At 30.5% G+C, this 26,042-nt stretch overlaps 3 protein-coding genes across 3 annotated transcripts in view; all 3 read left to right on the top strand.

The window, feature by feature from the left end:
* Positions 1–977: 977 nt before the first annotated feature.
* Positions 978–23,482, top strand: LOC145312944 (uncharacterized). The gene is made up of 6 exons (XM_080152156.1): positions 978–992; positions 2,824–3,706; positions 12,781–12,786; positions 13,108–13,136; positions 15,349–16,119; positions 22,207–23,482. Exons 1-6 carry the CDS (start codon positions 978–980, stop codon positions 22,987–22,989), a joined length of 2,487 nt encoding a protein of 828 aa, XP_080008282.1. The 3' UTR covers positions 22,990–23,482.
* On the top strand, positions 4,938–7,882 carry LOC145312974 (uncharacterized). Its single transcript, XM_080152190.1, has 2 exons — positions 4,938–5,070; positions 6,550–7,882. Exon 2 carries the CDS (start codon positions 6,574–6,576, stop codon positions 7,330–7,332), a length of 759 nt encoding a protein of 252 aa, XP_080008316.1. The 5' UTR covers positions 4,938–5,070; positions 6,550–6,573; the 3' UTR covers positions 7,333–7,882.
* Positions 16,551–26,042, top strand: part of LOC145312976 (uncharacterized) — a 40,769-nt gene continuing 31,277 nt past the window's right edge. Inside the window, exons 1-2 of the mRNA XM_080152192.1 lie at positions 16,551–16,637; positions 17,545–17,641. The gene's annotated coding sequence lies outside the window, so the exon portion shown is untranslated. The remainder of the gene's footprint in view (positions 16,638–17,544; positions 17,642–26,042) is intronic.

Genomic DNA, 26,042 nt, shown 5'->3' with positions numbered 1-26,042 from the left:
TTACAAATTAAGACAGTTTTGTCTTCTTTTAAAAAGAATAAACTGTCTAAAGTACTTAAAATATTGTAGATAGACCCCATAATGTTTAGAATTTTTGATTGAGCATGTAAAGACTTTTCTATATACGCCTTAACCAGATTTCTGACTCAATCCTTGCCAATTTGGCATCAAAAAGACAAACCCATCAAACATTGAGACATGATGGCTCTGTCTTTAAAAAAAGAAACTGTCTTAAGTACTTAAAATCTTGTACATAGAACCCATAATGTTTATAATTTTTGATGGAGCATGTAAAGACCTTTCTATAGACACCTTAATCAGGTTTCTAACACAACCTGAGACATTTTGACATCAAAAAGAAATATCTGTCAAACACCAAGAACTAGAGAGACCCGTCATGTGTAAATGTTTGATGGATCTGTCTTTTTTTTGCCAAATTGTCTAGAATTGAGTTAGAAACCAGATTAAGGTGTCTATAGACAGGTCTTTACATGCTCCATCAAAAATTCTATATATTATGGGGTCTATCTACAAGATTTTAAGTACTTAAGATGATTTGTTGATTTTAATCTCCATGTAGTGAAAAATTCTCCACAAGGGCTAGGACTCGAGCTGTAGTGCTCAGGAGAGGTTAGTAGAATTCAAAATTCAATAGTGCTTTCTCATTGACATTGCTTTGACTAAAACTGTAGAGTTTATATTGAAAAGAGTGAAGCGATTGGTTTTTTTAAAAACACCCTTTAATCCTACAAAAGGCCTAACTTAAATATAGAATAAATTCAAGGATAACAGCATCCATAAACCTGCGGGGCTACTTAACATTACCTAACCCAACTGAAGTATGAAAGTAGGGTAGGTTTGGTCTTTATTTATTCCATATTTTTTTTTCATAAAGATAAGAAATAATTTCCCGCCAGAATAAGTTTCTGATTAGGTATTAGTAGGAGGAGTCCGCGTTGAGCATCATTATTAAGTAAATGGGCGGAGATTTGGTTTAGTTTTATTTTATATATAAAAAAAGAATAAACTATTGTTTATGTTTTACGTTGGTAATTGAATCAATGTCAGTCAGCAACTAACTTTCACAGTGAGCAGAGGAATTTTGATTGTGAAATAAACTCATGAAAGGTACTTTAATTATTTAGTATAGTTTATATACGAAGCAAATTTATTTTTGTTCGTTGCATTGATCTGTTTACAAACTAAGTTTACATAAAACTTATTTTATGTAATAATGAATAATAAACAATAATTTGCCGCCAAAATAACATCACCACCCTTTAACTAAAATATTTTCTTGTCCAGTTTCTGAATAAAAGTGGGAGGAGTCTGCGCATTGAGCATCAAAATTAAGAAAATGGACGGAGATTTTGTGGTACTTTAATTTTTAATGAATATAACTATTTTTTATGATTTAGGTTTATAATAGAATCAACGTCAGTCAGTAACTAACTTTCACACTGAACAGAGAGAATTACATTATACAGATCTACTTTATATTATAAAGTATTTATAGTTCTTTACTACAGAAATAGTTTGGGTTAGATTTGTTATCTGATCTTTTTAATGTATAAGTATAGATATATAACCCAGTGGTGGTGACCTTTTTATTTGCTAGCAAATTTTCTTTCCTCTTTACTTAGGTATTTCCAATGCTATTGGCTGATGATACCCACTTGAAAGTCACCACAGGGTTTCCGCCTCATGAAAGTTGAACATGAATTTTTTTAACCCCTGTCCCCTCTATTCTTTTACTTAAATATCGGATCTATATGAAACTCTGCATTAGTGAATTGTGTAGGAAATGTGAACTTATTGGCTGCTATTCAAGAAAGACTGTTATTTTTTTTGTTTGTAAAGATTCCCATATTTCAATTAGCATCAAATATTTAATTTACATGGCCCTTTGGTCTGTCGGTAATGCTTTGAGATCTATTAAATTTTTAGAAGAAAAATTTATTGCGGATTTTTTTGTGTTGATAGATAATCTATCTTAAACTCACTTTCTTATGCTATTCAATTCTTTTCTATAATTAGGGTCGGTCCGTCCGGAACTGTTAGCTCTTTTTATTCATTTAGTCATGTTAGAATTGTCCTGTAGATTTCAAAATTTTCATGGTGATACCTTAGTAGTTAGGTACAATCATACGTCCATTTAAAACATGTTGATTTGAAACCTTTTGGACAAAAAATTTACGTGTTATAGTTATCCTAATCATCTGATTTTTTGAATACTGATTCCTATTACAAAGTTAAAAGGAAGCATAATCAAGTTCTTATCTTGTAATTAAGCAGCTTTGCAAAGTAGGAGGAGTTGCTAAATATTATAAAATATAATTATAAAAACTAAATCTGGGGAGAGGGGGGGGATGGTTGGGTTATGTAACCCAAAGATCAGGGGGTAAAAAAACCATTTTCAACCTCTGTACACAATATAAATACTGTCATTCCATGTTTGTCACCTTCGCTTTTATAAATGTTGTCATACTTGTTTATTACTTTCTTTCTACAATTTCAAAGCCAAGCTTTTTTACATTGTCTGTACGTCTGTAACAGTAGCTCTTCATGTCAGAATTGTCCTGACGATTTCTTTTACAATAAGTATAGGATCTGGAAAATTGTCCATTAAAAAATATTTAGCTTTATTGACAACAACTTGTATACAACTTTTACAATTTGTATTGCTGTTCGACCGTCTGTATTTTCTTGCTTTGCTTCTATTTTAGTTGTTATCCTTGTTTCAGTTTTTACCTGAATGTTGTGTTTATTTGAAATATTGGGAAAACTATATTTTATGTTTTATTAATAAAAATAATATTTCAGGATATTGAGAAAAGATATACCAGCATGAAGACCTGTGATATTTGTAATAAGAATTTTAAACGTAAATCTCACTTGGTGGTTCATAAGAGGGTTCACACGGGAGAGAAACCATACTCATGTGATACATGTGAAAAAGCTTTTTGTAGAAATGATCAATTGATTGTCCATAAAAGGATCCATACTGGTGATAAGCCATACTCATGTGATAAATGTCAAAAGACTTTTTCTGATAATAGGAATTTGACTAGACATGAAAGACTTCATACAGGTGAGAAGCCATACTCGTGTGATCAATGTGAAACGACTTTTTCTCAGATTAGTAATTTGACTGATCACAAAAGAATCCATACTGGTGAGAAACCTTACTCATGTGAACAATGTGGAAAGTCATTTTCTCAGAATAGTCAATTGTCTGCCCATAAGAGAGTTCATACAGGTGAAAAACCATACTCTTGTGATCAATGTAAAAAGATATTTAGATCTGGTGGTGAATTGACTAAACACAAAAGGATCCATACTGGTGAGAAGCCATACTTTTGTGATCAATGTGAAAAGACATTTACAACTGGTAGTGACTTGACCAGACATAAAAGGATACATACAGGTGAGAAGTCATACTCATGTAAACTTTGTGACAAACATTATGTCTCTAGTTTAGATTTATCAAAACACAAAAAATCTGTTAAACATTTAGAAATGATGAAAACCTGTAATGATACAGTTCCACCATCTGTATCTATTAGTTTAATTAAATGTGAAGAAGTTAATGTTAAAGAAGAAATGAAAGAAGAAGAAATATTTGATGAAGATCCTCTCTCTATCCAGATGAGAGCTGACAATATTGAGGAAAATTTGAAACAAGAAATAGAAGATCCTCTGTCTTGTCAATAGAATTATGATGAAGATAGAATTGATGATATTGATATTGTTCATCATAAAACCTTTAATTGTCATAGGATGAAAATATTTATTTAGAGAGACAAGGTTAATGGTCAATTCAAATAAAAACCTAAATCTTATTTTTCACATTTGCACATCTGCATTATATCTTTATTTGTTGCAATTTTTTATTCATTTATAAATAGGTAGCTATTGTGTTTATTTCAATTAATATGTGAATATTAGATTATTTTACAGTGTGTCTAAATTATAAATATACTTACTTTTCACTTGGTTTTACAGGATCTCCACATTAAACCTGTCTCCATTTTATTTCACATACAACTTGCTGTTTAAATGTTTTTAATTTACATAAATAATTTTATTGTTTTCCAGTATAAAGAAAATCATTTATTTGTTTATCTATCTTGTAGTGTAAATAAAATAATTGTCTAATGTAAATATATTATTTTAAGATTAATTTATAACAAATAAAAATGCACAGAGTATAGATATCGATAAGTAAGAAGTTTTCTACTATTTTTGTTTACAAACACACAGGTTGTTAATTTTTAAATTTTTTTTACTAAAGAGTAACAACTCCCTTCACCTTCGTAAGAGCTTAAAAGCGATATTTTTTTCTTATTTTTGGTCAATGCTAAACTTCCCCAATTATTGTAGCTGTTTACGAGATCTTTGTCTATAATAATATTCAGCCAAGTAAGGGGCTGTAAATTCTTGCAGATTTAAATGCTTGACAAGGACGTCCAAGCTTTTTTAAAAAGGGGGGTATTTAGAATTGGTTGGGGTAAATGGCACATAAAAAAGTTTTATACCTAGGGTAAACTGGAGGGTGGGGGGGATTACCTTCTAATTTTTGTGACGGGTTACAACCCATATTTTAAAAGGGATATTGTACCTACTTATTTGCTAAAGCCAAGGGCTTCTTACCAAGGTGAGAAGTGCCAGCAAATGTTTTTGAGGGATTTCAAAGGGGGGGGGGGGGTATAATTTAATATAATTCCAAACAAATAATGCTTTTTTGAGGGGGGGGGGGGGTTCACTCCTTAACTAACTTACCTATAATATCCATTTAATTATATCATGTAATAATGCATGTTATAATTTGCCGCCAGAATCTTTATCTCTCTAATAATTGCTTGTCCAGTTTCTGATTAAAAGTGGGAGGAGTCCGCGCATTGAGCATCATATTTAGGTAAATGGGCGGAGATTTAGTTTAGCTTTTCTGGATAAAGACTTAACCATTGTTTATGATTTAGGTTGATATTCTAATCAAACTCAGTCAACAACTAACATTCACAGAGAACAGAGAGAAATCCATTATACAGATCTACTTTATATTATAAGGTATTTATATATTTTTGTATGTCATTACTCAAGTTTCATTCTCTTATGCTATTCAATGCTGGTATTTAAAAGTGAAGCTTTTCTATAAATAAGTTTGGTTCTTCCGTACCTCTGTCAGAAATGTTAAGCTCTTTTCATTATTTTGGTCATGTTAGATTAGTCCTAGCATTTTCAAACTTGGTATGGTTATTCCTGTAGTAGTTAGGTACTATTCAGAAAGCGTAGCAACTATATAATCATTTAATAAATTGTATGTGTTATAATTATTCTATTCATCTTATTTCTGTAATACTGATAAATAAGCAGCTTTGCAACAAATTTAATTACAATTTTGTTTAGACTTATACATTTATATTCTGCTTATTCATTTCTGACATTCTTAATGTGTCAATGCTTCGCTGTTATGGATGTTGTCATTCTTGTGTTTTTTAAATTGCCGACCTTTTCTGAATATCGTACCTACTCTGTATAGCACTTGATGTGTTGGTCTGTTTGTACTGCTCTGATGCAAATTTTTATAAGAAATATGCCTTTACTTTTCAAAGATAGATTGCACATTTTTGTCAGAGAGAAAGAGGACAATGAGTTGTTTTTATTACAATAGCCCCCAAAGTTTTATGATAACGTTTTTTTATTCGTTTGCTTAACAACTTTGGGGATAATAGTGAATTTTAATTGGTTGGTTCATTAAATTGAGTGTTCAATCGTTTCAACCACTAGTTTTGATCTACAGAGGGGGTAATTATCATAGAGAATGCACATAAATTTTATTGGCTATTGTCTTATCCATTTAGATCCCTGGATTTTTCTGCTAGTCTGGTTTATTTAAGCTTGGCTTTTATAGGTGTTGTCATCAATGTTTTTCTTGTATAAAAAAATATTTCCAGTTCTATGTGAATGTATTATTTATATTTACCGCCCTAACTCATATACGTCCTAGGAAGGGGGTAAAGGGGTGCTTACCCCAAACTTTGAAATCCTTTATTTTACTCCCCTGCCCCAAATATTAAATTCTAACTCCGCCCATTTATCATTGAATTAGAACAATTAAAGTAAGAGGAGTTGCTAAATATTTTAAAAACTAAATCTGGGGAAAGGGGGGGTTGGTTGGGTTATAAAACCATATAAATGTGCTGTCATTCCATGTTTGTCAGCTTTGCTTTTATTAATGTTGTTATTCTTGTTTAATACTTTAATTTTGCAATGTGACAAGCTCTTATCGTAAATTTAGTCATATCAGAATTGTTCTGATGATTCCTTTAACAATACCTAAATAAAATTGTTTATAGAAATGTTGTTCTTCTAAAATTATTTAGCTTTATTGACAACAACTTGGATACGACTCTTACAATTTTTATAGTTTGTTTTTATGGAAGTTGTCGTCGTTGTTTCAATTTTAACCTGTTTAGATATTTCCAGTATTTAAAAATACTAAAAAAATAAAATTTTGTGTTTTCATTAATAAAACTAATATTTCAGGAGATTGAGAGAGTATATACAAACATGAATACCTGTGATATTTGTAGCAAGAATTTTACAAAGAAATCTAACCTGGTTGTTCATAGGAGAGTTCATACGGGTGAGAAACCATACTCATGTGATCAATGTGAAAAGGCATTTACAACTCGTAGTCACTTGACTAAACATAAAAGAGTTCATACAGGTGAGAAGCCATTCTCATGTGATCAATGTGAAAAGTCATTTTCTGATGATAGTTATTTGACTAAACACAAAATGATTCATACGGGTGACAAGCCATACTCATGTGATCAATGTGAAAAGACATTTTGTCAGAATGGTAATTTGACTAAACACAAAATGATTCATACGGGTGACAAGCCATACTCATGTGATCAATGTGAAAAGACATTTTGTCAGAATGGTAATTTGACTAAACACAAAAGGATCCATACAGGTGAGAAGCCATACTCATGTAAACTTTGTGACAAACATTATGTCTCTAGTTCAGAGTTAGCAAGACATAAAAAATCCCCTGGACATTTAGAAATGATGAAAAGCTGTAATAATACAGTTCCAACTTCTGTATCTATTACTTTAATTAAATGTGAAGAAGTTTATATCAAGGAAGAAATTAAAGAAGAAGAAATATTTGAAGATGATCCTCTCTCTATCCAGATGAGAGCTGACAATATTGAAGAAAATATTGAACAAGAAATAGAAGATCCTCTTTCTTGTGAACAGAATTATGATGAAGATAGAATTGATACTATTGATACTGTTCATCATACAATAGAAATATAAACATTTTATTGCCATAGAATAATTTTTTTTTATTAGAGAGAAAGGATTAATGCTCAATTATTTGATCTAAATGGGATAGTTCTACGAAGTGTATTTAAAGAGTTAAGGTACTTAGAGTAGTGAACTTTTATATGTCTTAGTAGAATATATTAGGCATTGGAGAGGGGTTCCCCTTGGGACAAGTTACGTAAAAAACATAAAAAATAACGTCCGGTTCATTATAGGACAGGTTTTCTATAGATTCTTTAAATACAATACTTACAATATACACATTATCTCACGCGGAAATACCAAATAACCATACAACATATATATAATGTAATTTATGTTGCAAATCACTAACTTTTTTAGATATTGTCAAATAAAAAATGTTCGGTCAGGTCAATGTTAAAATTCTTTATCACAATCATATCTATCCAATGCCTAATATATTCTACTAAGACATATAAAAAGATCACTACTCTAAGTACTATACTAAGTATTTTATTGGTCATTCTTTGTTGTTCTGTGTATTTTGTTGTATAAAAAGTTTGAAGTTCTATTAACTAGTAAATGCTATCTAAAGTTGTATTTATGACAAAAAATTTTTGCCATATATAACATGCAACAAAGTTGAAAATAAAAATGAAAAACTCATTTTTTAAGGAAAATCCCTGGTCAAATCTTTTAATTTTATCAATAACTTTATATTATGCACTACTACGTTATTTAAAATAGAAAAAACTTACAGTTCACTATTTTTTTTAAATGCACTTCGTGAAACTATCCCTTTCGATTTTACTGTTAAAACACCGCAATAGAATCTTTATTCATCCTTTATTAAATGCTAAGTATTCAAAGAGAAATAACTTTTGAACTAGCTAAAAAATCTTAATTTATTGGTTTCAGTGTAAATAAAATATTTGTAAAATGTAAATATATTATTTTCAGATAAATATTTTTAATACATAAAAATGCACCAAGTATAGATAGCAATGTTACAAAGAAAACAAGTTTCCTATTAATATTGTGTCTAAAAGCACAGGTTATTAATTATTCATACTTAAGGCTCCACCTTATAGGATTTAAATAGCTGGTTCTAGTAATATGATAAATTGATATTAGTATACATGTACATAATGTGACAATCTTTTATAATATTCTTTCTTTTATTATAAATATCATATAACAAGGCTGAAAACATCCATAAAAACAAAGTTCTAAAATCAGATAATTGTACAAATTAACATTAACACTTGTAAGAACTTAATAAGCAGAATGTTTATAGTATAAGTTTTAGCAAAATTGTATGTATTTATTGCAAAATTGATAAAATATGCTGTTGCCGCAAAAGACCTCATCCTACAAAAGGCATAGATTAAATATAGAATAAATTCAAGGATTACAGCATCCATAAATCAGGAGGCCCTATCGCTGCGGGGTTACTTAACATTACCTAACCCAACTTAAGTATGTAGGTAGGATAGATTAGGTCTTTATTTATTCTTTGTCTTTTTTTCATAAAGGTAAAAAATAATTTCCCGCCAGAATATATTTCTGATAAGGTATTAGTAGGAGGAGTCCGCGTTGAGCATCATTATTAAGTAAATGGGCGGAGATTTGGTTTAGCTTTATTTTCATAAAAAAAGAGATAAATATTGTTTATTTTTTAGGTTGATAATAATATTATTGCCAGTCAGCAACTAAAATTCACAGTGAACAGAAAGAAATCCGGAGAGGAATTTTGATTGTTGAATAAACTCATAAAAGGTACTTTATTTTCTTAGGTATTGTATGTGCCCATTTGTTTACATTTGTCCTGTCGTAGATGCTACATTATATTAAAATACATATATGAGGACAAAGTGGGTCATTTTTCTCGTAATTTTCGTAAAGGTGGGTGTTTTAAGACTTTAAAAAGGAAAAGATGAGTAAATTTTTGCATGGCAGTTGCTTTAATGGGGTATAATATGTATTTTTTTTTTAAATTGCTGCCGAACCGCCGCTCCTGCAGAAAACCGCCAAATTTTGAATGATTTGATACAAATTTTATTTTCCTTTAAAATTTCCATGTATTTTCACCTGGCACTTAAATCCAAAAACTAAAAGTGTCCAGAGCAAATAAAAGGTCAACTTGATTAGAAAATAAGATATTTGTCTTTAATTATTCAAATTTGTGTAATTTAGCAAGAAAAAGCAAAAGATCGGCGGTATATACCCTATACAGGTTTTCTGTGGCAGCGGTTGTTTTATATGATTTAAATGTATGATTCTAGAAATATGATAAATAGATATTTGTGTTCATATCGTAAAAATCTTTTTTTGTATTCTTTCTTTTATTGTAAATATCGTATAACAGGGCTGAAAACATCCATAAAACAAAGTTCTGAAATCAGATAAATAGACAAATGAACATAACTCTTGTTAGAACTTAATAAGCAGAATGTTTATAGTATAAGTTTTAACAAAATTGTATGTATTTATTGCAAAGTTGATAAAATATGCTGTTGCCGCAAAAGACCTAATTTTACAAAAGGCCTAACTTAAATATAGAATAAATTCAAAGATAACAGCATCCATAAATTGGGGGTCACTAACCCTGCTCGGTTACTTAACATTACCTAACCCAACTTAAGTATGTAGGTAGGATAGATTAGGTCTTTATTTATTCCATATTTTTTTTCTCATAAGTTAAACAATAATTTCCCGCCAGAATAAATTTCTGATTAGGTATTAGTGGGAGGAGTCCACGTTAAGCATCCTAACAATTAGATGGGCGGAGATTTGGTTTAGCTTTATTTTTATAAACAAGAGTAAACTATTTTCTAGGTTGATAATTGAATCAATGTCAGTCAGCAACTAACTTTCACAGTGAACAGAGGAAATTACAATATACAGTAGGTACTTTTTATTATAAGGTATTTATAGTTTTTTGTACTCTACGTCATTACCCCAGATATGTTATATGATCTATTAACTATTTTAAAATTACCTTGACTCCCCTCTGAAATGGTTTAGAGTGTGTATGGGATATCCCCCACCCCTAATTTTGCCATATCATCCCCCTACAGCTACCTTCTGCACGCCTCTAAATTAATAATTTATATTCAATTTTAAAAGGTATTGCTCGTTACGCCTCAAAGACTAATCAAATCATTTTTATTTACCTTAAGATCATACAATTACTCCCGATCTTTGGACACTCCGCCAAACGAGTTAACTGGGCAAGTTTTTTACAATATAATTGACATATTATTGACATATAATTGATATAGGTATAATTGATGGTTCATATTTATTTCCATCATGATTATTGGACTATTTTGATAAAAATCATAAAATACATATATAATCAATAATATGGCAGGTGTCCTGCGCGTATGGTCAATCGTAGCCCTTCAGGCTGGTGCGTGACCATGATCTTGGCGGTCACTATCGTTGGCGTACCATACGCCAAAATGACTTTACTATTTATCTGTTATACTATAGCCAAAAAGAACAATGTTATTATCTTGCTTCCTCGTGCCGGGCTATACCCCTAGTATCCTATTGGAGCCTCCCATCCAGATTACCATAACACCTGCGGATGTTGTTGTGCACAACCTAAATAATACAGTTAATACTCGTGTAAATCACAAATGATTTACATATACGTTATCATGTAGACTAGACCTGTTGATAGCTGAACATCATTAAATCTAACTTAACTAAAAGAAAAAATAAATAAACTAATAGGAAACCTAGACTATCAATTATTCTGACGTTACAGAATATCCTCCCTTATACTATCTTATTTTCTTCCCTTGCTCAGGAAGTTTTAAATAAGAAAACAAAGATGACAACATCCATAAGTAGCGAAGCACAAAAAATCGTGATTGGGAATAAGTACAATAAAATAAAAGATACATGCTAAATAAACATAGGATTTCTAACGGTTAAACAATTTGAACCTTTTGTTCATAATTCTAAAGTATTTGAATTTTAGTACATATGCAAAGCTAAGTATATAATAGTTCGAGTAATCTGTCTCTTTGAAAAAAAGGTAGAAGGGTAAATGTGGCATCTATTAAAGATGATTTTTAAAAGCGAAGCTTGCCTATAAATAAGGCCAGTTCGTCCGTAGGTCCGGAAGATTTTTTTGTGTTAATTTATGCACCAAAATTCCGTACATCCATCTTAAATATGTTGATTTTAGACATTTTAAACAACAAACTGTTAGGTGGTATCATTTTTGTAAAACTGATTTCTAGGACAAGAAAGTAAAATATTCCAATCAAAGCATCTCTATAGTTAAATATGAAAATTGTAAGTATATCCTTTAAAATCAACCTGTATTAAAGCAGTTTTTCAACAATGAGATAGTTGCATGAAGTACATTTAAAAGGATAATTTACAAGAATACCATCTAACATATATAATTTAGTATTACAATAAATTGCAATCAATTAGACACCACTAAAATAGTCATCATGCTGTTATTGCCGCCATATTTACGCGATTTTAATATAATTTTATCCCATTCTAAAACCACGTATATTGTAGTGGGAGCAGTCGCACAACTTTGAGCATCAAGGCTCATAGAATGGGTGGAGATTATATAAAGATTTAACCTGATTAAGAATCTAAAACATAATTTAAGTTTTGTTTTAGGATTGTTTTACAGTCATCTTCAGTTAAGGTTCACGTGGAGAGATAATCGATCCAAACTTCCATAGGTTTATATGTTTTTTTTAAAAGCAAAGCTTTTCTAATAATCATGGTCAGTCCGTCCGTCTGTAACAATTAGCCTTTTTCGTTAATTTAGACATGTTAGAATTGTTCTATCGATTTCAAACTTTACCTATGATTCCTTTAATAGTCAGGTACGATTTATGAAGCATAGCAATCCTATAAGAGTTACCAGAAAACGTCCATTTAAAATATGTTGATTTATAACTTTTTAAACAAAATTTTTTTATGTGTTATATTATTCTATTAATCTGACTTTTCACCCAAGAAAATAACTTAAAACCACTCCAGCTTCTTAAAGGTTTTAAAAGCCTCCCAAAGAGAAATCTTTTTAGGATTTTTTTATTAAAAATCCTCAAAAGATTTCTCTTTGTTCGGTTCTTCTAATAATTAAAAAAAAATTTCAATGCCCTCTCGTCATTTCTTTGGTCTTGGAGTCCCAAAAATAAATGTACCCAAAAAGTTTGTTGGTGTGTGTGTGTGTGTGTGTTCGTTACGTGGCAAAAGATAAATATGTACTACATAAGTAGATATCCAATCTCTAAATCAGCCAATAAGAATTTATAATTTCATTGTAAAAATTATGAATTTTTCTAAAATATACCATAGCAATGACATTTAAACTTAAACCGTGATCAAAATGGTCTAAATATTGAGCTAGACACTTGAAACTTGGTACATAAGCCTAGTCCTATAGATACTACTTCAATAAAAAAATTTTATTAAATTTTTTTATTTTAGGGTTAGGTAAGAAAACCCTGCAGAAATGGGATTTATAGGCTTTTTTTGGCCTGTTTTGGTGTAATTTGATGTAAAAACTCACTTTTAATTGTTTTTTCTTCAGATTTTTCCTGAAGTACTGTATGTCTATTCATAAGGACATTATTTAAGATGATTCAGCAAGTTTGAGACCAAAACTCAAAAAACCTATATTTGACATATGACACACAAACTTTAGAAAAATGCACTTTACTCCTTCGAGCCAACCACCTAGCCCCCTGGGGTCGATCCCCGACTTACTGAATCATCTTAAATAATGTCCATTTGTATAGATATAGTGTATTCAAGGGAAAACACCTAATAAAAAACAATTAAAGGTGAGTTTCTACATCAAAATCGACCAAAAAAGGCCTAAAAACCACATTTTCGCCCATTTCCGCAGGGTTTTTCTTACCTTACTTATAGATATAGTACCTATAGGACTAGTCCTATGTACCAAGTTTCAAGTGTCTAGCTCAATATTTAGACCATTTTGCTCACGGTTTAATTTTAAGTGTTTTTACGACCCCCCCCCCTTATTAAATATACATAATCATATAAAATTACTTAGCAAGGATTAATTAAATTTTTGGGTAGGCCATCTAGATATTATACACCTATTGTGTGAGATTTCTTAATGCTTTGTGAGCTTGTCTTTTATAGCTGTTGTCTTCAATGTTTTTCTTCTATGAAAAATGCTATTACCAGTTCTGTGTAAATGTTTCATCGCATCCCAAATTTTTATTAAAATCTAGTTAAGAATCTAGCTCAATATTTAGACCATTTTGATCACTGTTTAAGTTTAGATGTCATTGGACCCTTTCCCCTTATTTAGCTTTATTGACCACAACTTGGATTTGACTTTTTTAATTTTTCTTGCTTTGTTTCTATAGAAGCTGTTATCCTTGTTTCAGGTTTAACCTGAATGTTGTGTTTATTTAAAAAATATTGGAAAAACTATATTGTATTTATGTTTCTATCAATCAAAATAATCATCAAAATATTATTTCAGTAGATTGAGAGAGGATATACCATCATGAATACCTGTGATATTTGTAACAAGAATTTCACATGCAAATCTAAGTTGGTTGTTCATATGATGGTTCATACGGGTGAGAAACCATACTCATGTGATCAATGTGAAAAATCATTTTCTCAAAATAGTGATTTGACCAAACACAAAAGGATCCACACAGGTGAGAAACCATACTCGTGTGATCAATGTGAAAAGACATTCAGACAAAGTAGTGATTTGACCAAACACAAAAGGATCCACACAGGTGAAAAGCCATATTCATGTGATCAATGTGAAAAGTCTTTCTCTAGTATTAGTGCATTGACGTACCATAAAAGGATCCATACAGGTGAGAAACCATACTCATGTGATCAATGTGTCAGAAAGCGATGCAACTGTATAATCATTACAAGATTGTCTGTACGTCCATTTAAAACATGTTGATTTTTATCCTTTCTGACATAAATTTTTTTATGTGTTATTATTATCTGATTTTTGTAATACTGATTCCTGTTACAACTAAGTACAATGTTAGAAGGAAGCATAATCAAGTTCTTATCTTTGCAAGCAGCTTTGCAACAAATTTGATTACAATTTTGTTTAGACTTATACATTTATATTCGGCTTGTTCAGTTCTGACGTCAATTATGTGTTAACGTTTGTCCTGCCATTTTAGAGCTTCACCTTTATGAATGATGTTATTATTATTTTATTAATGTTTGTAAATAATTTGGCGTAAATTTCCTAATTTCGCACCTACTCTATATTTCACTTGATGTGTTGGTCTGTCTGTACTGCTCTGTTTCAAATTTTTATAAGGAATATGCCGTTCCTCAGCTTTTATCAAAGATAGATTGCAGATTTTTCTCAGGGGTCCCCAAAGTTTTATTATAACGTTTTCTTATTTGTTTGCTTAACAACTTTTGGGATAATAGTTAATTTTGATTGGTTGGTTCATTAAGTTGAGTGTTCAATCGTTTTAACCACTAGTTTTGATCTACAGAGGGGTTAATTACGTGCATCATCATAGGGAATGCTCATCAATTTGTCTTATCCCTTTAAATCCATGGATATTTTTGAAAGTCTGGTTTATTTTGTTCTTGGCTTTTATAGATGTTGTCATGAATGTTTTTCTTGTATAAAAAATTATTTCCAGTTCAATGTATTCATTTATATTTACTGCCCTAACTAATATACGTCCTGGGATGGGGGTAAAGAGATGCTTACCCCATACTTTGAAATCTCGCAGTTTACTCCCCTGCCTCATATATTAAATTCCACCTCCACTCATTTATCATTAATTTAGTCATGTTAGAATTGTTCTGATGATTCCTTTAACAATAAGAAAAGTAAAATTGTTAAAGAAAGGTCATTTTTCATTTAAAAAATATTAAACTTTATTTACAACAAGTTGGATACGACTTTTACAATTTTTATTGCTTGTTTATATGGAAGTTTTTATCCTTGTTTCAGGTTTAACCTGAATGTTGTGTTGTGGAAAAATAATAGTAATGTTTATATTAATAATATTTTAGAAGATTCAGAGGGGATATACCAGCATGAATACCTGTGATATTTGTAATCAGAATTTTAAACATAAATCTAACTTGGTGGTTCATATGAGGGTTCATACAGGAGAGAAACCATACTCATGTGATCAATGTGAAAAGACATATTCTCATAATAGTGATTTGACCAAACACAAAAGGATCCACACAGGTGAGAAACCATACTCGTGTGATCAATGTGAAAAGACATTCAGACAAAGTAGTGATTTGACCAAACACAAAAGGATCCACACAGGTGAAAAGCCATATTCATGTGATCAATGTGAAAAGTCTTTCTCTAGTATTAGTGCATTGACGTACCATAAAAGGATCCATACAGGTGAGAAACCATACTCATGTGATCAATGTGAAAAGACATATTCTCATAATAGTGATTTGACTAAACACAAAAGATTCCATACAGGTGAGAAGCCATACTCATGTAAACTTTTTGACAAACATTATATTTCTAGTTCAGCCCTATCAAATCATAATAAATCCCCTGGACATTTAGAAATGATGAAAAGCTGTAATAATACAGTTCCAACTTCTGTATCTATTAGTTTAATAAAATGTGAAGAAGTTGATGTTAAAGAAGAAATTAAAGAAGAAGAAATATTTGATGAAGATCCTCTCTCTATCCAGATGAGAGCTGACAATATTGAAGAAAATGTTAAACAAGAAATAGAAGATCCTATGTCTTGTGAACAAAATTATGATAAAGATAGAATTGATACTATTGATATTGTTCATCATAAAATATAAACCTTTAATTGTCATAAGATACAAATGTTTATTGTGAGAGACAAGATTAATGCTCAATTCAAATAAAAATCTAAATCTTATTTTTCACATTAAAAATCTGCATTTTATCTTTTTGTTGCAATTTTTTATTCATTTATAAATAGGTAGCTATTGTGTTTATTTTAATTAATATGCGAATATTAAATCTTTTTATATATCAAATTTTTATGGTGTGTCTAAATTAAAAATATACTTACTTTACACTTGGTTTTACAGGATCTCCACATTAATCCTATCTCCATTTTATTTGAATTACAACTTTCTGTTTAAATGATTTTTCTTACATAAATAATTTTATTGTTGTTCAGTTTAAAGAAAATCATTTATTTGTTTATTTATCTTGTAGTGTAAATAAAATAATTGTCTAATGTAAATATATTATTTTCAGATTAATTCATAACAAATAAAAATGTACAGAGTATAGATATCAATAAGAAAGAAGTTTTCTACTAATTTTGTTTACAAACACACAGGTTATTCACTTTATTACTAAATATTTCTATAATTAGGGTCGGTAAGTCTGTACCTCAGTCCGTCCGTCCGTAATGGTAAACTCTTTAAAATAGACATGTCCTTTTAACTTTGCATGATGATTCCTATAACAGCTAGGTAAGATTTAGGAAGCATAGTAACTCTATAATCATTACAAGAAAGTCCCTGCATACAATGAAAACTTACTGATTTTTAACTATTGACAACAAATTTTTGAATGATTTTTTGATGTATTTATTGGACTAATGATTCCTAGGAAAACAAATTATATTATTGTAATCAAGATATCTTTATGATGAAATCGAAAAAAATAAATTAATATTGCAACAAAATGTTCAATTTTGTCTGTACTTACAAATTAAGGTTCTAACACTCAACAAAAGTTGTAGCTCGTTTGTCCTTTCTTTAGGTGTGAAATTGTACCTTATTTGTAAAAACCAAGGGAAAGAAGCACTTGTAAATGTTTTTAAGGGGGTTCAAAGGGTTTAGTTGGAGATGCTGGGGGGGGGGGGGGTGTAAAATCTAATATAATTTCAAACATTATACAGAGTTTTTTGGGGGGGAGGAGGGGTGAGTGGCAGGAATTTCACTCCTTAACTAACTTACCTATAATATCCATTCAATTTAGATGACAATTTTTCATGTCACTTTTATTAATCCAAATCTTTTCTTGAACCTATTCAAGTTTCTCATTTATCTAAACAATAATTTGCCGCCAGAATTTTCTTTAAAATAACTCCACATCCTTTACAAAAAAAAAACATTTGCTTGTCAAGTTTCTGATTGAAAAAGGGAGGAGTCCGCGTTGAACATCTTGATTAAGTATTTAGGCGGAGATTTTGTGAGGTTTTATTATCAAACAAGAGTTAACTATTGTTTTTGATTTAGGTTGTTAATTAAAGCAATGTCAGTCAGCAACTAACATTTCCAGAAAACAGAGAGAAATCCACAGAGGAACTTTGATTGTGGAATAAACTCATGAAAGGTACTCTAATTTCTTATCATATTTTATGTACAAAGCCTTTCTCCAATTTTGACCATCTGTCCGTATTAAGTTTACATTTATTCTGTTTGAGCCGCTAAATTACATTTATATTATATAATGACAAAATGATATATGTACAGTACAATGTACATTTTAAAAACCTATATCATGTAATAAATTACGATATGAAATAATTTGCCGCCAGAATCTTTATTCCTCTATTAATTGCTTGTCAAGTTTCAGATTAAAAGTGGGAGGACACCGGTGTCCTGGATAGAAAACAGGTTTTTTTTGACATACGTCTCACAAGACCTATGTAGTCATGACCGGGAGACAATGACGGTTCAGTACATGACTTTCGTTAAATCACAGCTGATCATTTTTGTGGATTTTTTTGAAAATTACTTTTTTATCCAAAATTTCATAGTTTTTCCCAAAAAAATCTCAATTTTCTCACATTTGCTGCTTAGTTAGCCTAAATTTACGCAAGAAAAGTATAATAAGTAACAGCTGTACTGAAGATTGTGCTATCACCTATAACAAGATCTTTCAGAATCAATGGAATAAGATTTGAAGTCTAGAAATTGAGTAAGAGTAAATTATTTTAAAATAATGTTCAACAATAATTTGCACGTCAGAACTGCTTCTAGCCTCCATAGGCTTTCATCTGGCTTTAACATGATTCAATCTATCTGACTTTGCCTTTGACTCCACAACATAAAGTTATTGCCCTCAAATTTCTTTCACTAAAACATTATCTCCTATCAATCCACATGTTAAACTTCTTGTTTAAAGACGTTAAAGTTACTGTCCCTGTCCTTCAACTTTAACAAGTATGCCTCATAATACTTTCCACTAAACAGGGTACTTCTCTCCACCCTGGTATAGCCAGACCTCTATTCTAGCCGGCTGACATGTTTCACCCAGCCTATAAATCTTGATGGAAGTCAGTTTAGAATTCTGACCTTGTTTGTTAATCAATAATTTCACACACTTTTGACTCTTTCTTTATGGCACTTGTTTGCTATTGAACTTGTGGCTTGACTTTTGCCATATAAAGGGATAACCTCAAGATTCAGAATAAACTTTCAAGTATTCTTACTTTTTACTTCCTTTGGTTTCCTATGAACCAACTACTGTCATGAGAGATCTTTCCATGAATGAAAGCCAAGACTGTCATGCATCTAGCTACATGTCTTTAAGACTCCCTTGCCTTAGTTACTTCAGCTAAGAGCTCATATCCTCTCATTCTCTATTACTCAGAAATTCACCATGGTTTCCGCCTACTCTGCTGATTGAAAGTCAGGTGGGTCTATGATTCCAAATTTAACACCACTTGATAGACAAACTGCCCTTTATTTTTGCTTTGCTAATCCTACATTTTGATCTTCCTGTTCAACACCTTCCTAGGTCCCTTTACTCCTGGTAGCTTTTAGGAAGGGTAGTATTGATCTGCTTAGGACAAAGAACTTGCCTGTGTTTATTTTCAAATTGGATTTTAAAGTCGCCATTGGAAATCACACTTGAATAAAATCCAGTTATGATCATGTAACCAGCATTCACATTCACTCTAGTAATAAGCTACTATTATTTTCTTCAAGCTATGAGCCAAGTGCTTTCCTGTCAGTTAGCTGCTCTTACACTATCTTGAATACACTATCTTGCAAATTATTCATCCAGCTTAGAATCCAATATGTATCTATAATCATTCTGTAGGTTCACCTATGTAAAACCTTCCATGGTTCTCACTATGACATTTAATCAGTAGTAAATACAAACAGTGTGTACAAAAGGCAGAGACTCAATCAAGACCAGCTATAGACTGGTCTTTACACGGATTCCAAGTTCATATCAAACACTTACAAGTGATAATCCCACTTGTTAAAAATATTAACCTTCTACTAAGCTCTTTTGAACCAAGGACTGGTTGTATATTCAATTGTAGCCTGGTATATATGGTAATATAGGACTTTAAACATGGCAACTGTGGTTGTGGATATATATGTTATACTCCAAGCAGATATTGTTTTGATGTTGAGACATCAAATCAGCCAGGAACCAATATTGAGCAGGATAACTTAATTTTTCAAGGAAACTTGTTTTAAAAATATAATATGTCATGAGGCATGCAACAGGGACATGAAATATTTTTTAAAAAGTTAATTACAAGAGTTGTTTAGACATCAATTCAAATAACTCTTATTTCATTTCTAGACTACAAATCTTAGATTATTCAAGATTCTTAAAGATTTTGTTATTAATGATAACGCAGTTTTTTAGTTCAGCTGTATTTATTATACTTTTCTTGTGTAAATTTAAGTTAACTAAGCTGCAAATGTGAGAAAATTGTGATTTTTGAAGGAAAAACTATGAAAATTTGGGTATAAAAGTAATTTTCAAAAAAAGCCACAAAAATGATCAGCTGTGATTTAACGAAAGTCATGTACTGAACCGTCATTGTCTCCCGGTCATGACTACATAGGTCTTGTGAGACGTATGTAAAAAAAACCTGTTTCCTATCCAGGACACCGGTGAGGAGTCTGCATTGAGCATCATGTTTAAGTAAATGGGCGGAGATTTAGTTTAGCTTTTTTTTATAAACAAGACTTAACCATTGTTTGTGATTTAGGTTGACAAAAGTATCATTGTCAGTCAGCAACTAACATTCACAGTGAACAGAGAGAAATCCATTATACAGATCTACTTTATATCATAAGGTACTTATAGTTTTTCGGGCTTTACGTCATTAATTCAGAGATTGTTAGGGTTAGATCTGTTCTCTGATCTATAAATGTATTAGTAAAGATGTATAACCCAGACAACTATCTGGTTCAAGTGTTGGGGACCTTTTTATTCTGATAGTAAATTGCTTTAATTATCCTTTATAGCAACTTGCATATTTTTAATATGTCAAGCTAATTACTCAATAATTCTGTTTGAAAGAAATGTAGTGTAGGAAAAATGAATTCTCGGCTATTATTCAATACTAGACTATTGTTTTGTTTTGTTTGTAAAGATTCTTTATTCCAATGAGCAAATTTACATGGTCTGTTTGTCTGTCGGTATTGCCATAGTGTATATTAAATTTCTATAAGAAAAATTCATTGCGGATTTTTGTGATAATAGGGAATCTATCTCAAACCCATTGTCTTAGGCTATTCAATACTTATTTTTAAAAGCGAAGCTTTTCTATAATTAGGGTCAGTCTATCTCTGGAATAGTTTTCTCTTTATTAATTGTTACAGAATGTGTTATGTTTATGTGTTATAATTATCCTATTTATCTGATTTTTGGTCCATTGAATGTAGATAGTTTTAGGCACCTTAACTGTCCAATTTGGTCAATTTGAAGCAATGTTAGAGAGATTTATTTGAAGATACTTCAAATTTTCTCTAAAATATCTCATTTTATTTTTCACCTTTTTGTTGTGTAAAAGATGATTTTACAGCAATACTTTGAAATAAGGTATCTCAAAAAGTATTAGAGCTAGAAAATTGTTAGAGACCTTTTTAGAAAGCTCCAATATCTGTCAATTCAACCGTAATGTGAAGGAATTTACATGATGAACATGAAAGACAAAATAAGACAATAAAGGAGGTTAGGTGAAGATACTCTAAAAATAAAAGTAAAATTTGATCACCAAAAGTAATTTTAAAATTTTCTTCTATGGGAAGCTACTAATTCAATTTAGGGAAAGCATGTTCTAAAACCACCATAAGGTCCCAGTACATCCTGTGTAAACCGTTTCCACGGGGTTTTTTTTCTAACCTAACACGCCTTCGGGTGGGGTGTGATAAATATACCCTTATTTTCATATATCAATCAAGTTTCATTAAGATTTGTCCATTAATTGCGGTGCTAGATCGATTTTTAGATTTTTATTTTTTTTGTGATTTTAAAGGTTTCGTTATTTCCCTATCTTATTAAGTTTAATGTTTATTGTATGACGCTGCTCTATAGTAATTTTTTTCCCTATATCCATTCATAATTTTTGAGCTTCGCTACTTATGGATGTTGTCATCAATGTTTTCTTCTATATTAATAACAATTTATTTTCAATTCTATGTGAATGTATTATTTATATTTACCGCCCTAACTCATATACGTCCTGGGATGGGGTTAAAGGGTGTTTACATACCTCAAACTTTGAAACCCCTCATTTTAATATCACATATTAAATTCTAACTCCACCCATTTATCATTGAAAAAGAACAATTAAAGTAGAAGGAGATGCTAAATATTTAAAAAAACAAATCTGTGGAAAGGGGGGGGGGGGGTTATAAAACAAAAACAACCTCTGTACACAAATATAAATGCTGTCATGTTAACATCCTTGTTTATTACTTTCTTTCTACAATATTTAAAAGTGAAGCTTTTTTACATTTGTCTGTACGTAAAATTATTTAGCTTTATTGACAACAACTTGAATGTGACTTTTGCAATTTGTATTGCTTGTTTATATGTAAGTTATTATCATTGTTTCAGTTTTAACCTGAATGTTGTGATTATTTGAAAATATTGGAAAAACAAAATTTGTGTTTTTATTAATAAAAATAATATTTCAGGAGATTGAGAGAGGATATACCACCATGAATACCTGTGAAATTTGTAACAAGAATTTTACAAAGAAATCTAACCTGGTTGTTCATAGGAGAGTTCATACGGGTGAGAAACCATACTCATGTGATCAATGTGAAAAGGCATTTACAACTCGTAGTCACTTGACTAAACATAAAAGAGTTCATACAGGTGAGAAGCCATTCTCATGTGATCAATGTGAAAAGTCATTTTCTGATGATAGTTATTTGACTAAACACAAAATGATTCATACGGGTGACAAGCCATACTCATGTGATCAATGTGAAAAGACATTTTGTCAAAATGGTAATTTGACTAAACACAAAATGATTCATACGGGTGACAAGCCATACTCATGTGATCAATGTGAAAAGACATTTTGTCAGAATGGTAATTTGACTAAACACAAAAGGATCCATACAGGTGAGAAGCCATACTCATGTAAACTTTGTGACAAACATTATGTCTCTAGTTCAGAGTTAGCAAGACATAAAAAATCCCCTGGACATTTAGAAATGATGAAAAGCTGTAATAATACAGTTCCAACTTCTGTATCTATTACTTTAATTAAATGTGAAGAAGTTTATATCAAGGAAGAAATTAAAGAAGAAGAAATATTTGAAGATGATCCACTCTCTATCCAGATGAGAGCTGACAATATTGAAGAAAATATTGAACAAGAAATAGAAGATCCTCTTTCTTGTGAACAGAATTATGATGAAGATAGAATTGATACTATTGATACTGTTCATCATACAATAGAAATATAAACATTTTATTGCCATAGAATATTTTTTTTTTATTAGAGAGAAAGGAATAATGCTCAATTATTTGATCTAAATGGGATAGTTCTACGAAGTGTATTTAAAGAGTTAAGGTACTTAGAGTAGTGAACTTTTATATGTCTTAGTAGAATATATTAGGCATTGGATAGATATGATTGTATTTTAAAGAATTTTTAACATTGACCAGACCAAACTTTTTTTATTTGACAATATCTAAAAAAGTTAAAGTGATTTGCCACATAAATTACATGAGAATGGTCTATTTTTTTCCAAATATGTATAGCCAAAACACCATTTTTAGAGAATCTTTTTCAACATATTTCACAAGAGTTATAAAAAAATTGAAGAGGGGTTCCCCTTGGGACAAGTTACTTAAAAAACATAAAAAATAACGTCCGGTTCATTATAGGACAGGTTTTCTATAGATTCTTTAAATACAATACTTACAATATACACATTATCTCACGCGGAAATACCAAATAACCATACAACATATATATAATGTAATTTATGTTGCAAATCACTAACTTTTTTAGATATTATCAAATAAAAAATGTTTGGTCCAATGCCTAATATATTCTACTAAGACATATAAAAAGATCACTACTCTAAGTACTATACTAAGTATTTTATTGGTCATTCTTTGTTGTTCTGTGTATTTTGTTGTATAAAAAGTTTGAAGTTCTATTAACTAGTAAATGCTATCTAAAGTTGTATTTATGACAAAAAAATTTTGCCATATATAACATGCAACAAAGTTGAAAATAAAAATGAAAAACTCATTTTTTAAGGAAAATCCCTGGTAAAATCTTTTAATTTTATCAATAACTTTATATTATGCACTACTACGTTATTTAAAATAGAAAAAACTTACAGTTCACTATTTTTTTTTAAATGCACTTCGTGAAACTATCCCTTTCGATTTTACTGTTAAAACACCGCAATAGAATCTTTATTCATCCTTTATTAAATGCCAAGTATTCAAAGAGAAATAACTTTTGAACAAATAGCTAAAAAATCTTAGTTTTGTATGAGTTTTAATCGAGATGTGAATTTTTTTGTCTAATCCTTTTTTATTTTGCTTACAACCTCCTTTTTTAAAATGATTTATTTTACCTTAATTTTCTATTAATAATTTTGATGTTTTTAAGCATAATGACAATTCTTAATTTATTGGTTTCTGTGTGAATAGAATATTTATCAAATGTAAATATATTATTTTCAGATAAATATTTTTAATACATAAAAATGCACCAAGTATAGATAGCAATGTTACAAAGAAAACAAGTTTCCTATTCATATGCGACGCAAAAGTTGTCATTTTTAAAATTAAACTACAACAATCAAATTAGTTATAATTTTTTCAATTTGTCAACGTTTCTGTGCGTCGTGTGTGTTGTAATTTTTATGTAAGAAAATGGAAAGGTGTAATAAGTAACAATTTTATCAAATTATCGCCGCATGAATGCGCCAATTGCGTTGCATTTTCTCAAAAACTGACGCAATACTTATAATGTAACGTATGTATGCATCGTTCAGCCATCCTCCATGCAGATTTTTGAAAAGCTGGGTAGTATCCATGTACATAAAGTGACAATCTTTTATAATATTCATTCTTTTATTGTAAATATCATATAACAAGGCTGAAAACATCCACAAAACAAAGTTCTAAAATCAGATAATTGTACAAAATAACATTAACACTTGGAAGAACTTAATAAGCAGAATATTTATAGAATAAGTTTTAACAAAATTGTATTTATTTATTGCAAAGTTGATAAAATATGCTGTTGCCGCAAAAGACCTAATCCTACGAAAGGCCTAAATTAAATATAGAATAAATTCAACGATAACAGCATCCATAAATCGGGAGGCCCTAACCCTGCAGGGCTACTTAACATTACCTGACCTAACTGAAGTATGTAAGTAGGGTAGATTAAGTCTTTATTTATTCTATGTTTTTTTTCATATAAAGATAAAAAAATCCCGCCAGAATAAATTTCTGATAAGGTATTAGTAGGAGGAGTCCGCGTTGAGCATCATTAAGTAAATGGGCGGAGATTTGGTTTAGCTTTGTTTTATATAAAACAAGAATAAACTATTGTTTATGTTTTAGGTTGATAATAGAATCAAAGTCAGTCAGTAACTAACATTTCCAGAAAACAGAGAGAAATCCACAGAGGAACTTTGATTGTGGAATAAACTCATGAATGGTACTTTAATTTATTTTATTAAGTTTTAATTGCAAAGCAAATCTACAATATTGTTGTCCGTTAGTTTGTACGTGAAGACTACGTTACATTTGTCCTGTTTGAGTCACCACTTTTCACAAATCTTATATGATGTCGTTTCTACAACCAGCAAAATTCAGCTAGATGTTTTTTTGTCAAAATTTACAGTCATGCTTAAAGTAACTGCCATAAATAAATCTAACACTAGCATTTTTACATTCATAATTTTACATATGTTTCTTGCCAATTTTATATCTAAACAAACGGACATTTGGAATTATAGAGTTGCTTCACTTGATTCTGAATGATAAAAAATAATTTGAAGCCAGAATCTTTATTCATTTTTAAATTACATAACAACAAAGTGGGAGGAGTCCGCCTTGAGCAAATGGGCGGAGATTTTGTGCAGTTTTTATTTGTTTATATTTTATAATTGCGGGTCAGCTTGTAATGTAACATAGAATACAATCAGCTGTGCGCGAAGCTTACCAATCTAAGATTGACCAAAGGATTCTCACTTCCATAGTCCGTGTGCATCTGAGTCCTAACTTCAAAGAATCAGGGCTACAACAACAACAACTATGGCTTGGTTAGTAGAATATAGTTTTCATATGGTTAGTCACTTTTTTTAGCTCAAGATCCGTGTTCAAGCACATTAGTTGTTGATATGTTGTCTTATAGGAGCTCCTCTTCATAACCTCCCAATAAATTGGTTAACTCCCCTGTCTGAGTGGCTGGTGTTCCAAATTCAATAACAATAAATGACGATCTTTGCAGAGAAGCTAACGCTAAGAGTTGTACTAATAT

Source organism: Acartia tonsa, chromosome 3 (assembly GCF_053477335.1).
Source record: "Acartia tonsa isolate MP-2025a chromosome 3, ASM5347733v1, whole genome shotgun sequence".
In the NCBI taxonomy this organism is placed as follows: domain Eukaryota; kingdom Metazoa; phylum Arthropoda; class Copepoda; order Calanoida; family Acartiidae; genus Acartia; species Acartia tonsa.
The sequence above is the reverse complement of the archived record's forward strand: the minus strand, read 5'-3'. Positions and strand labels throughout refer to the sequence as shown.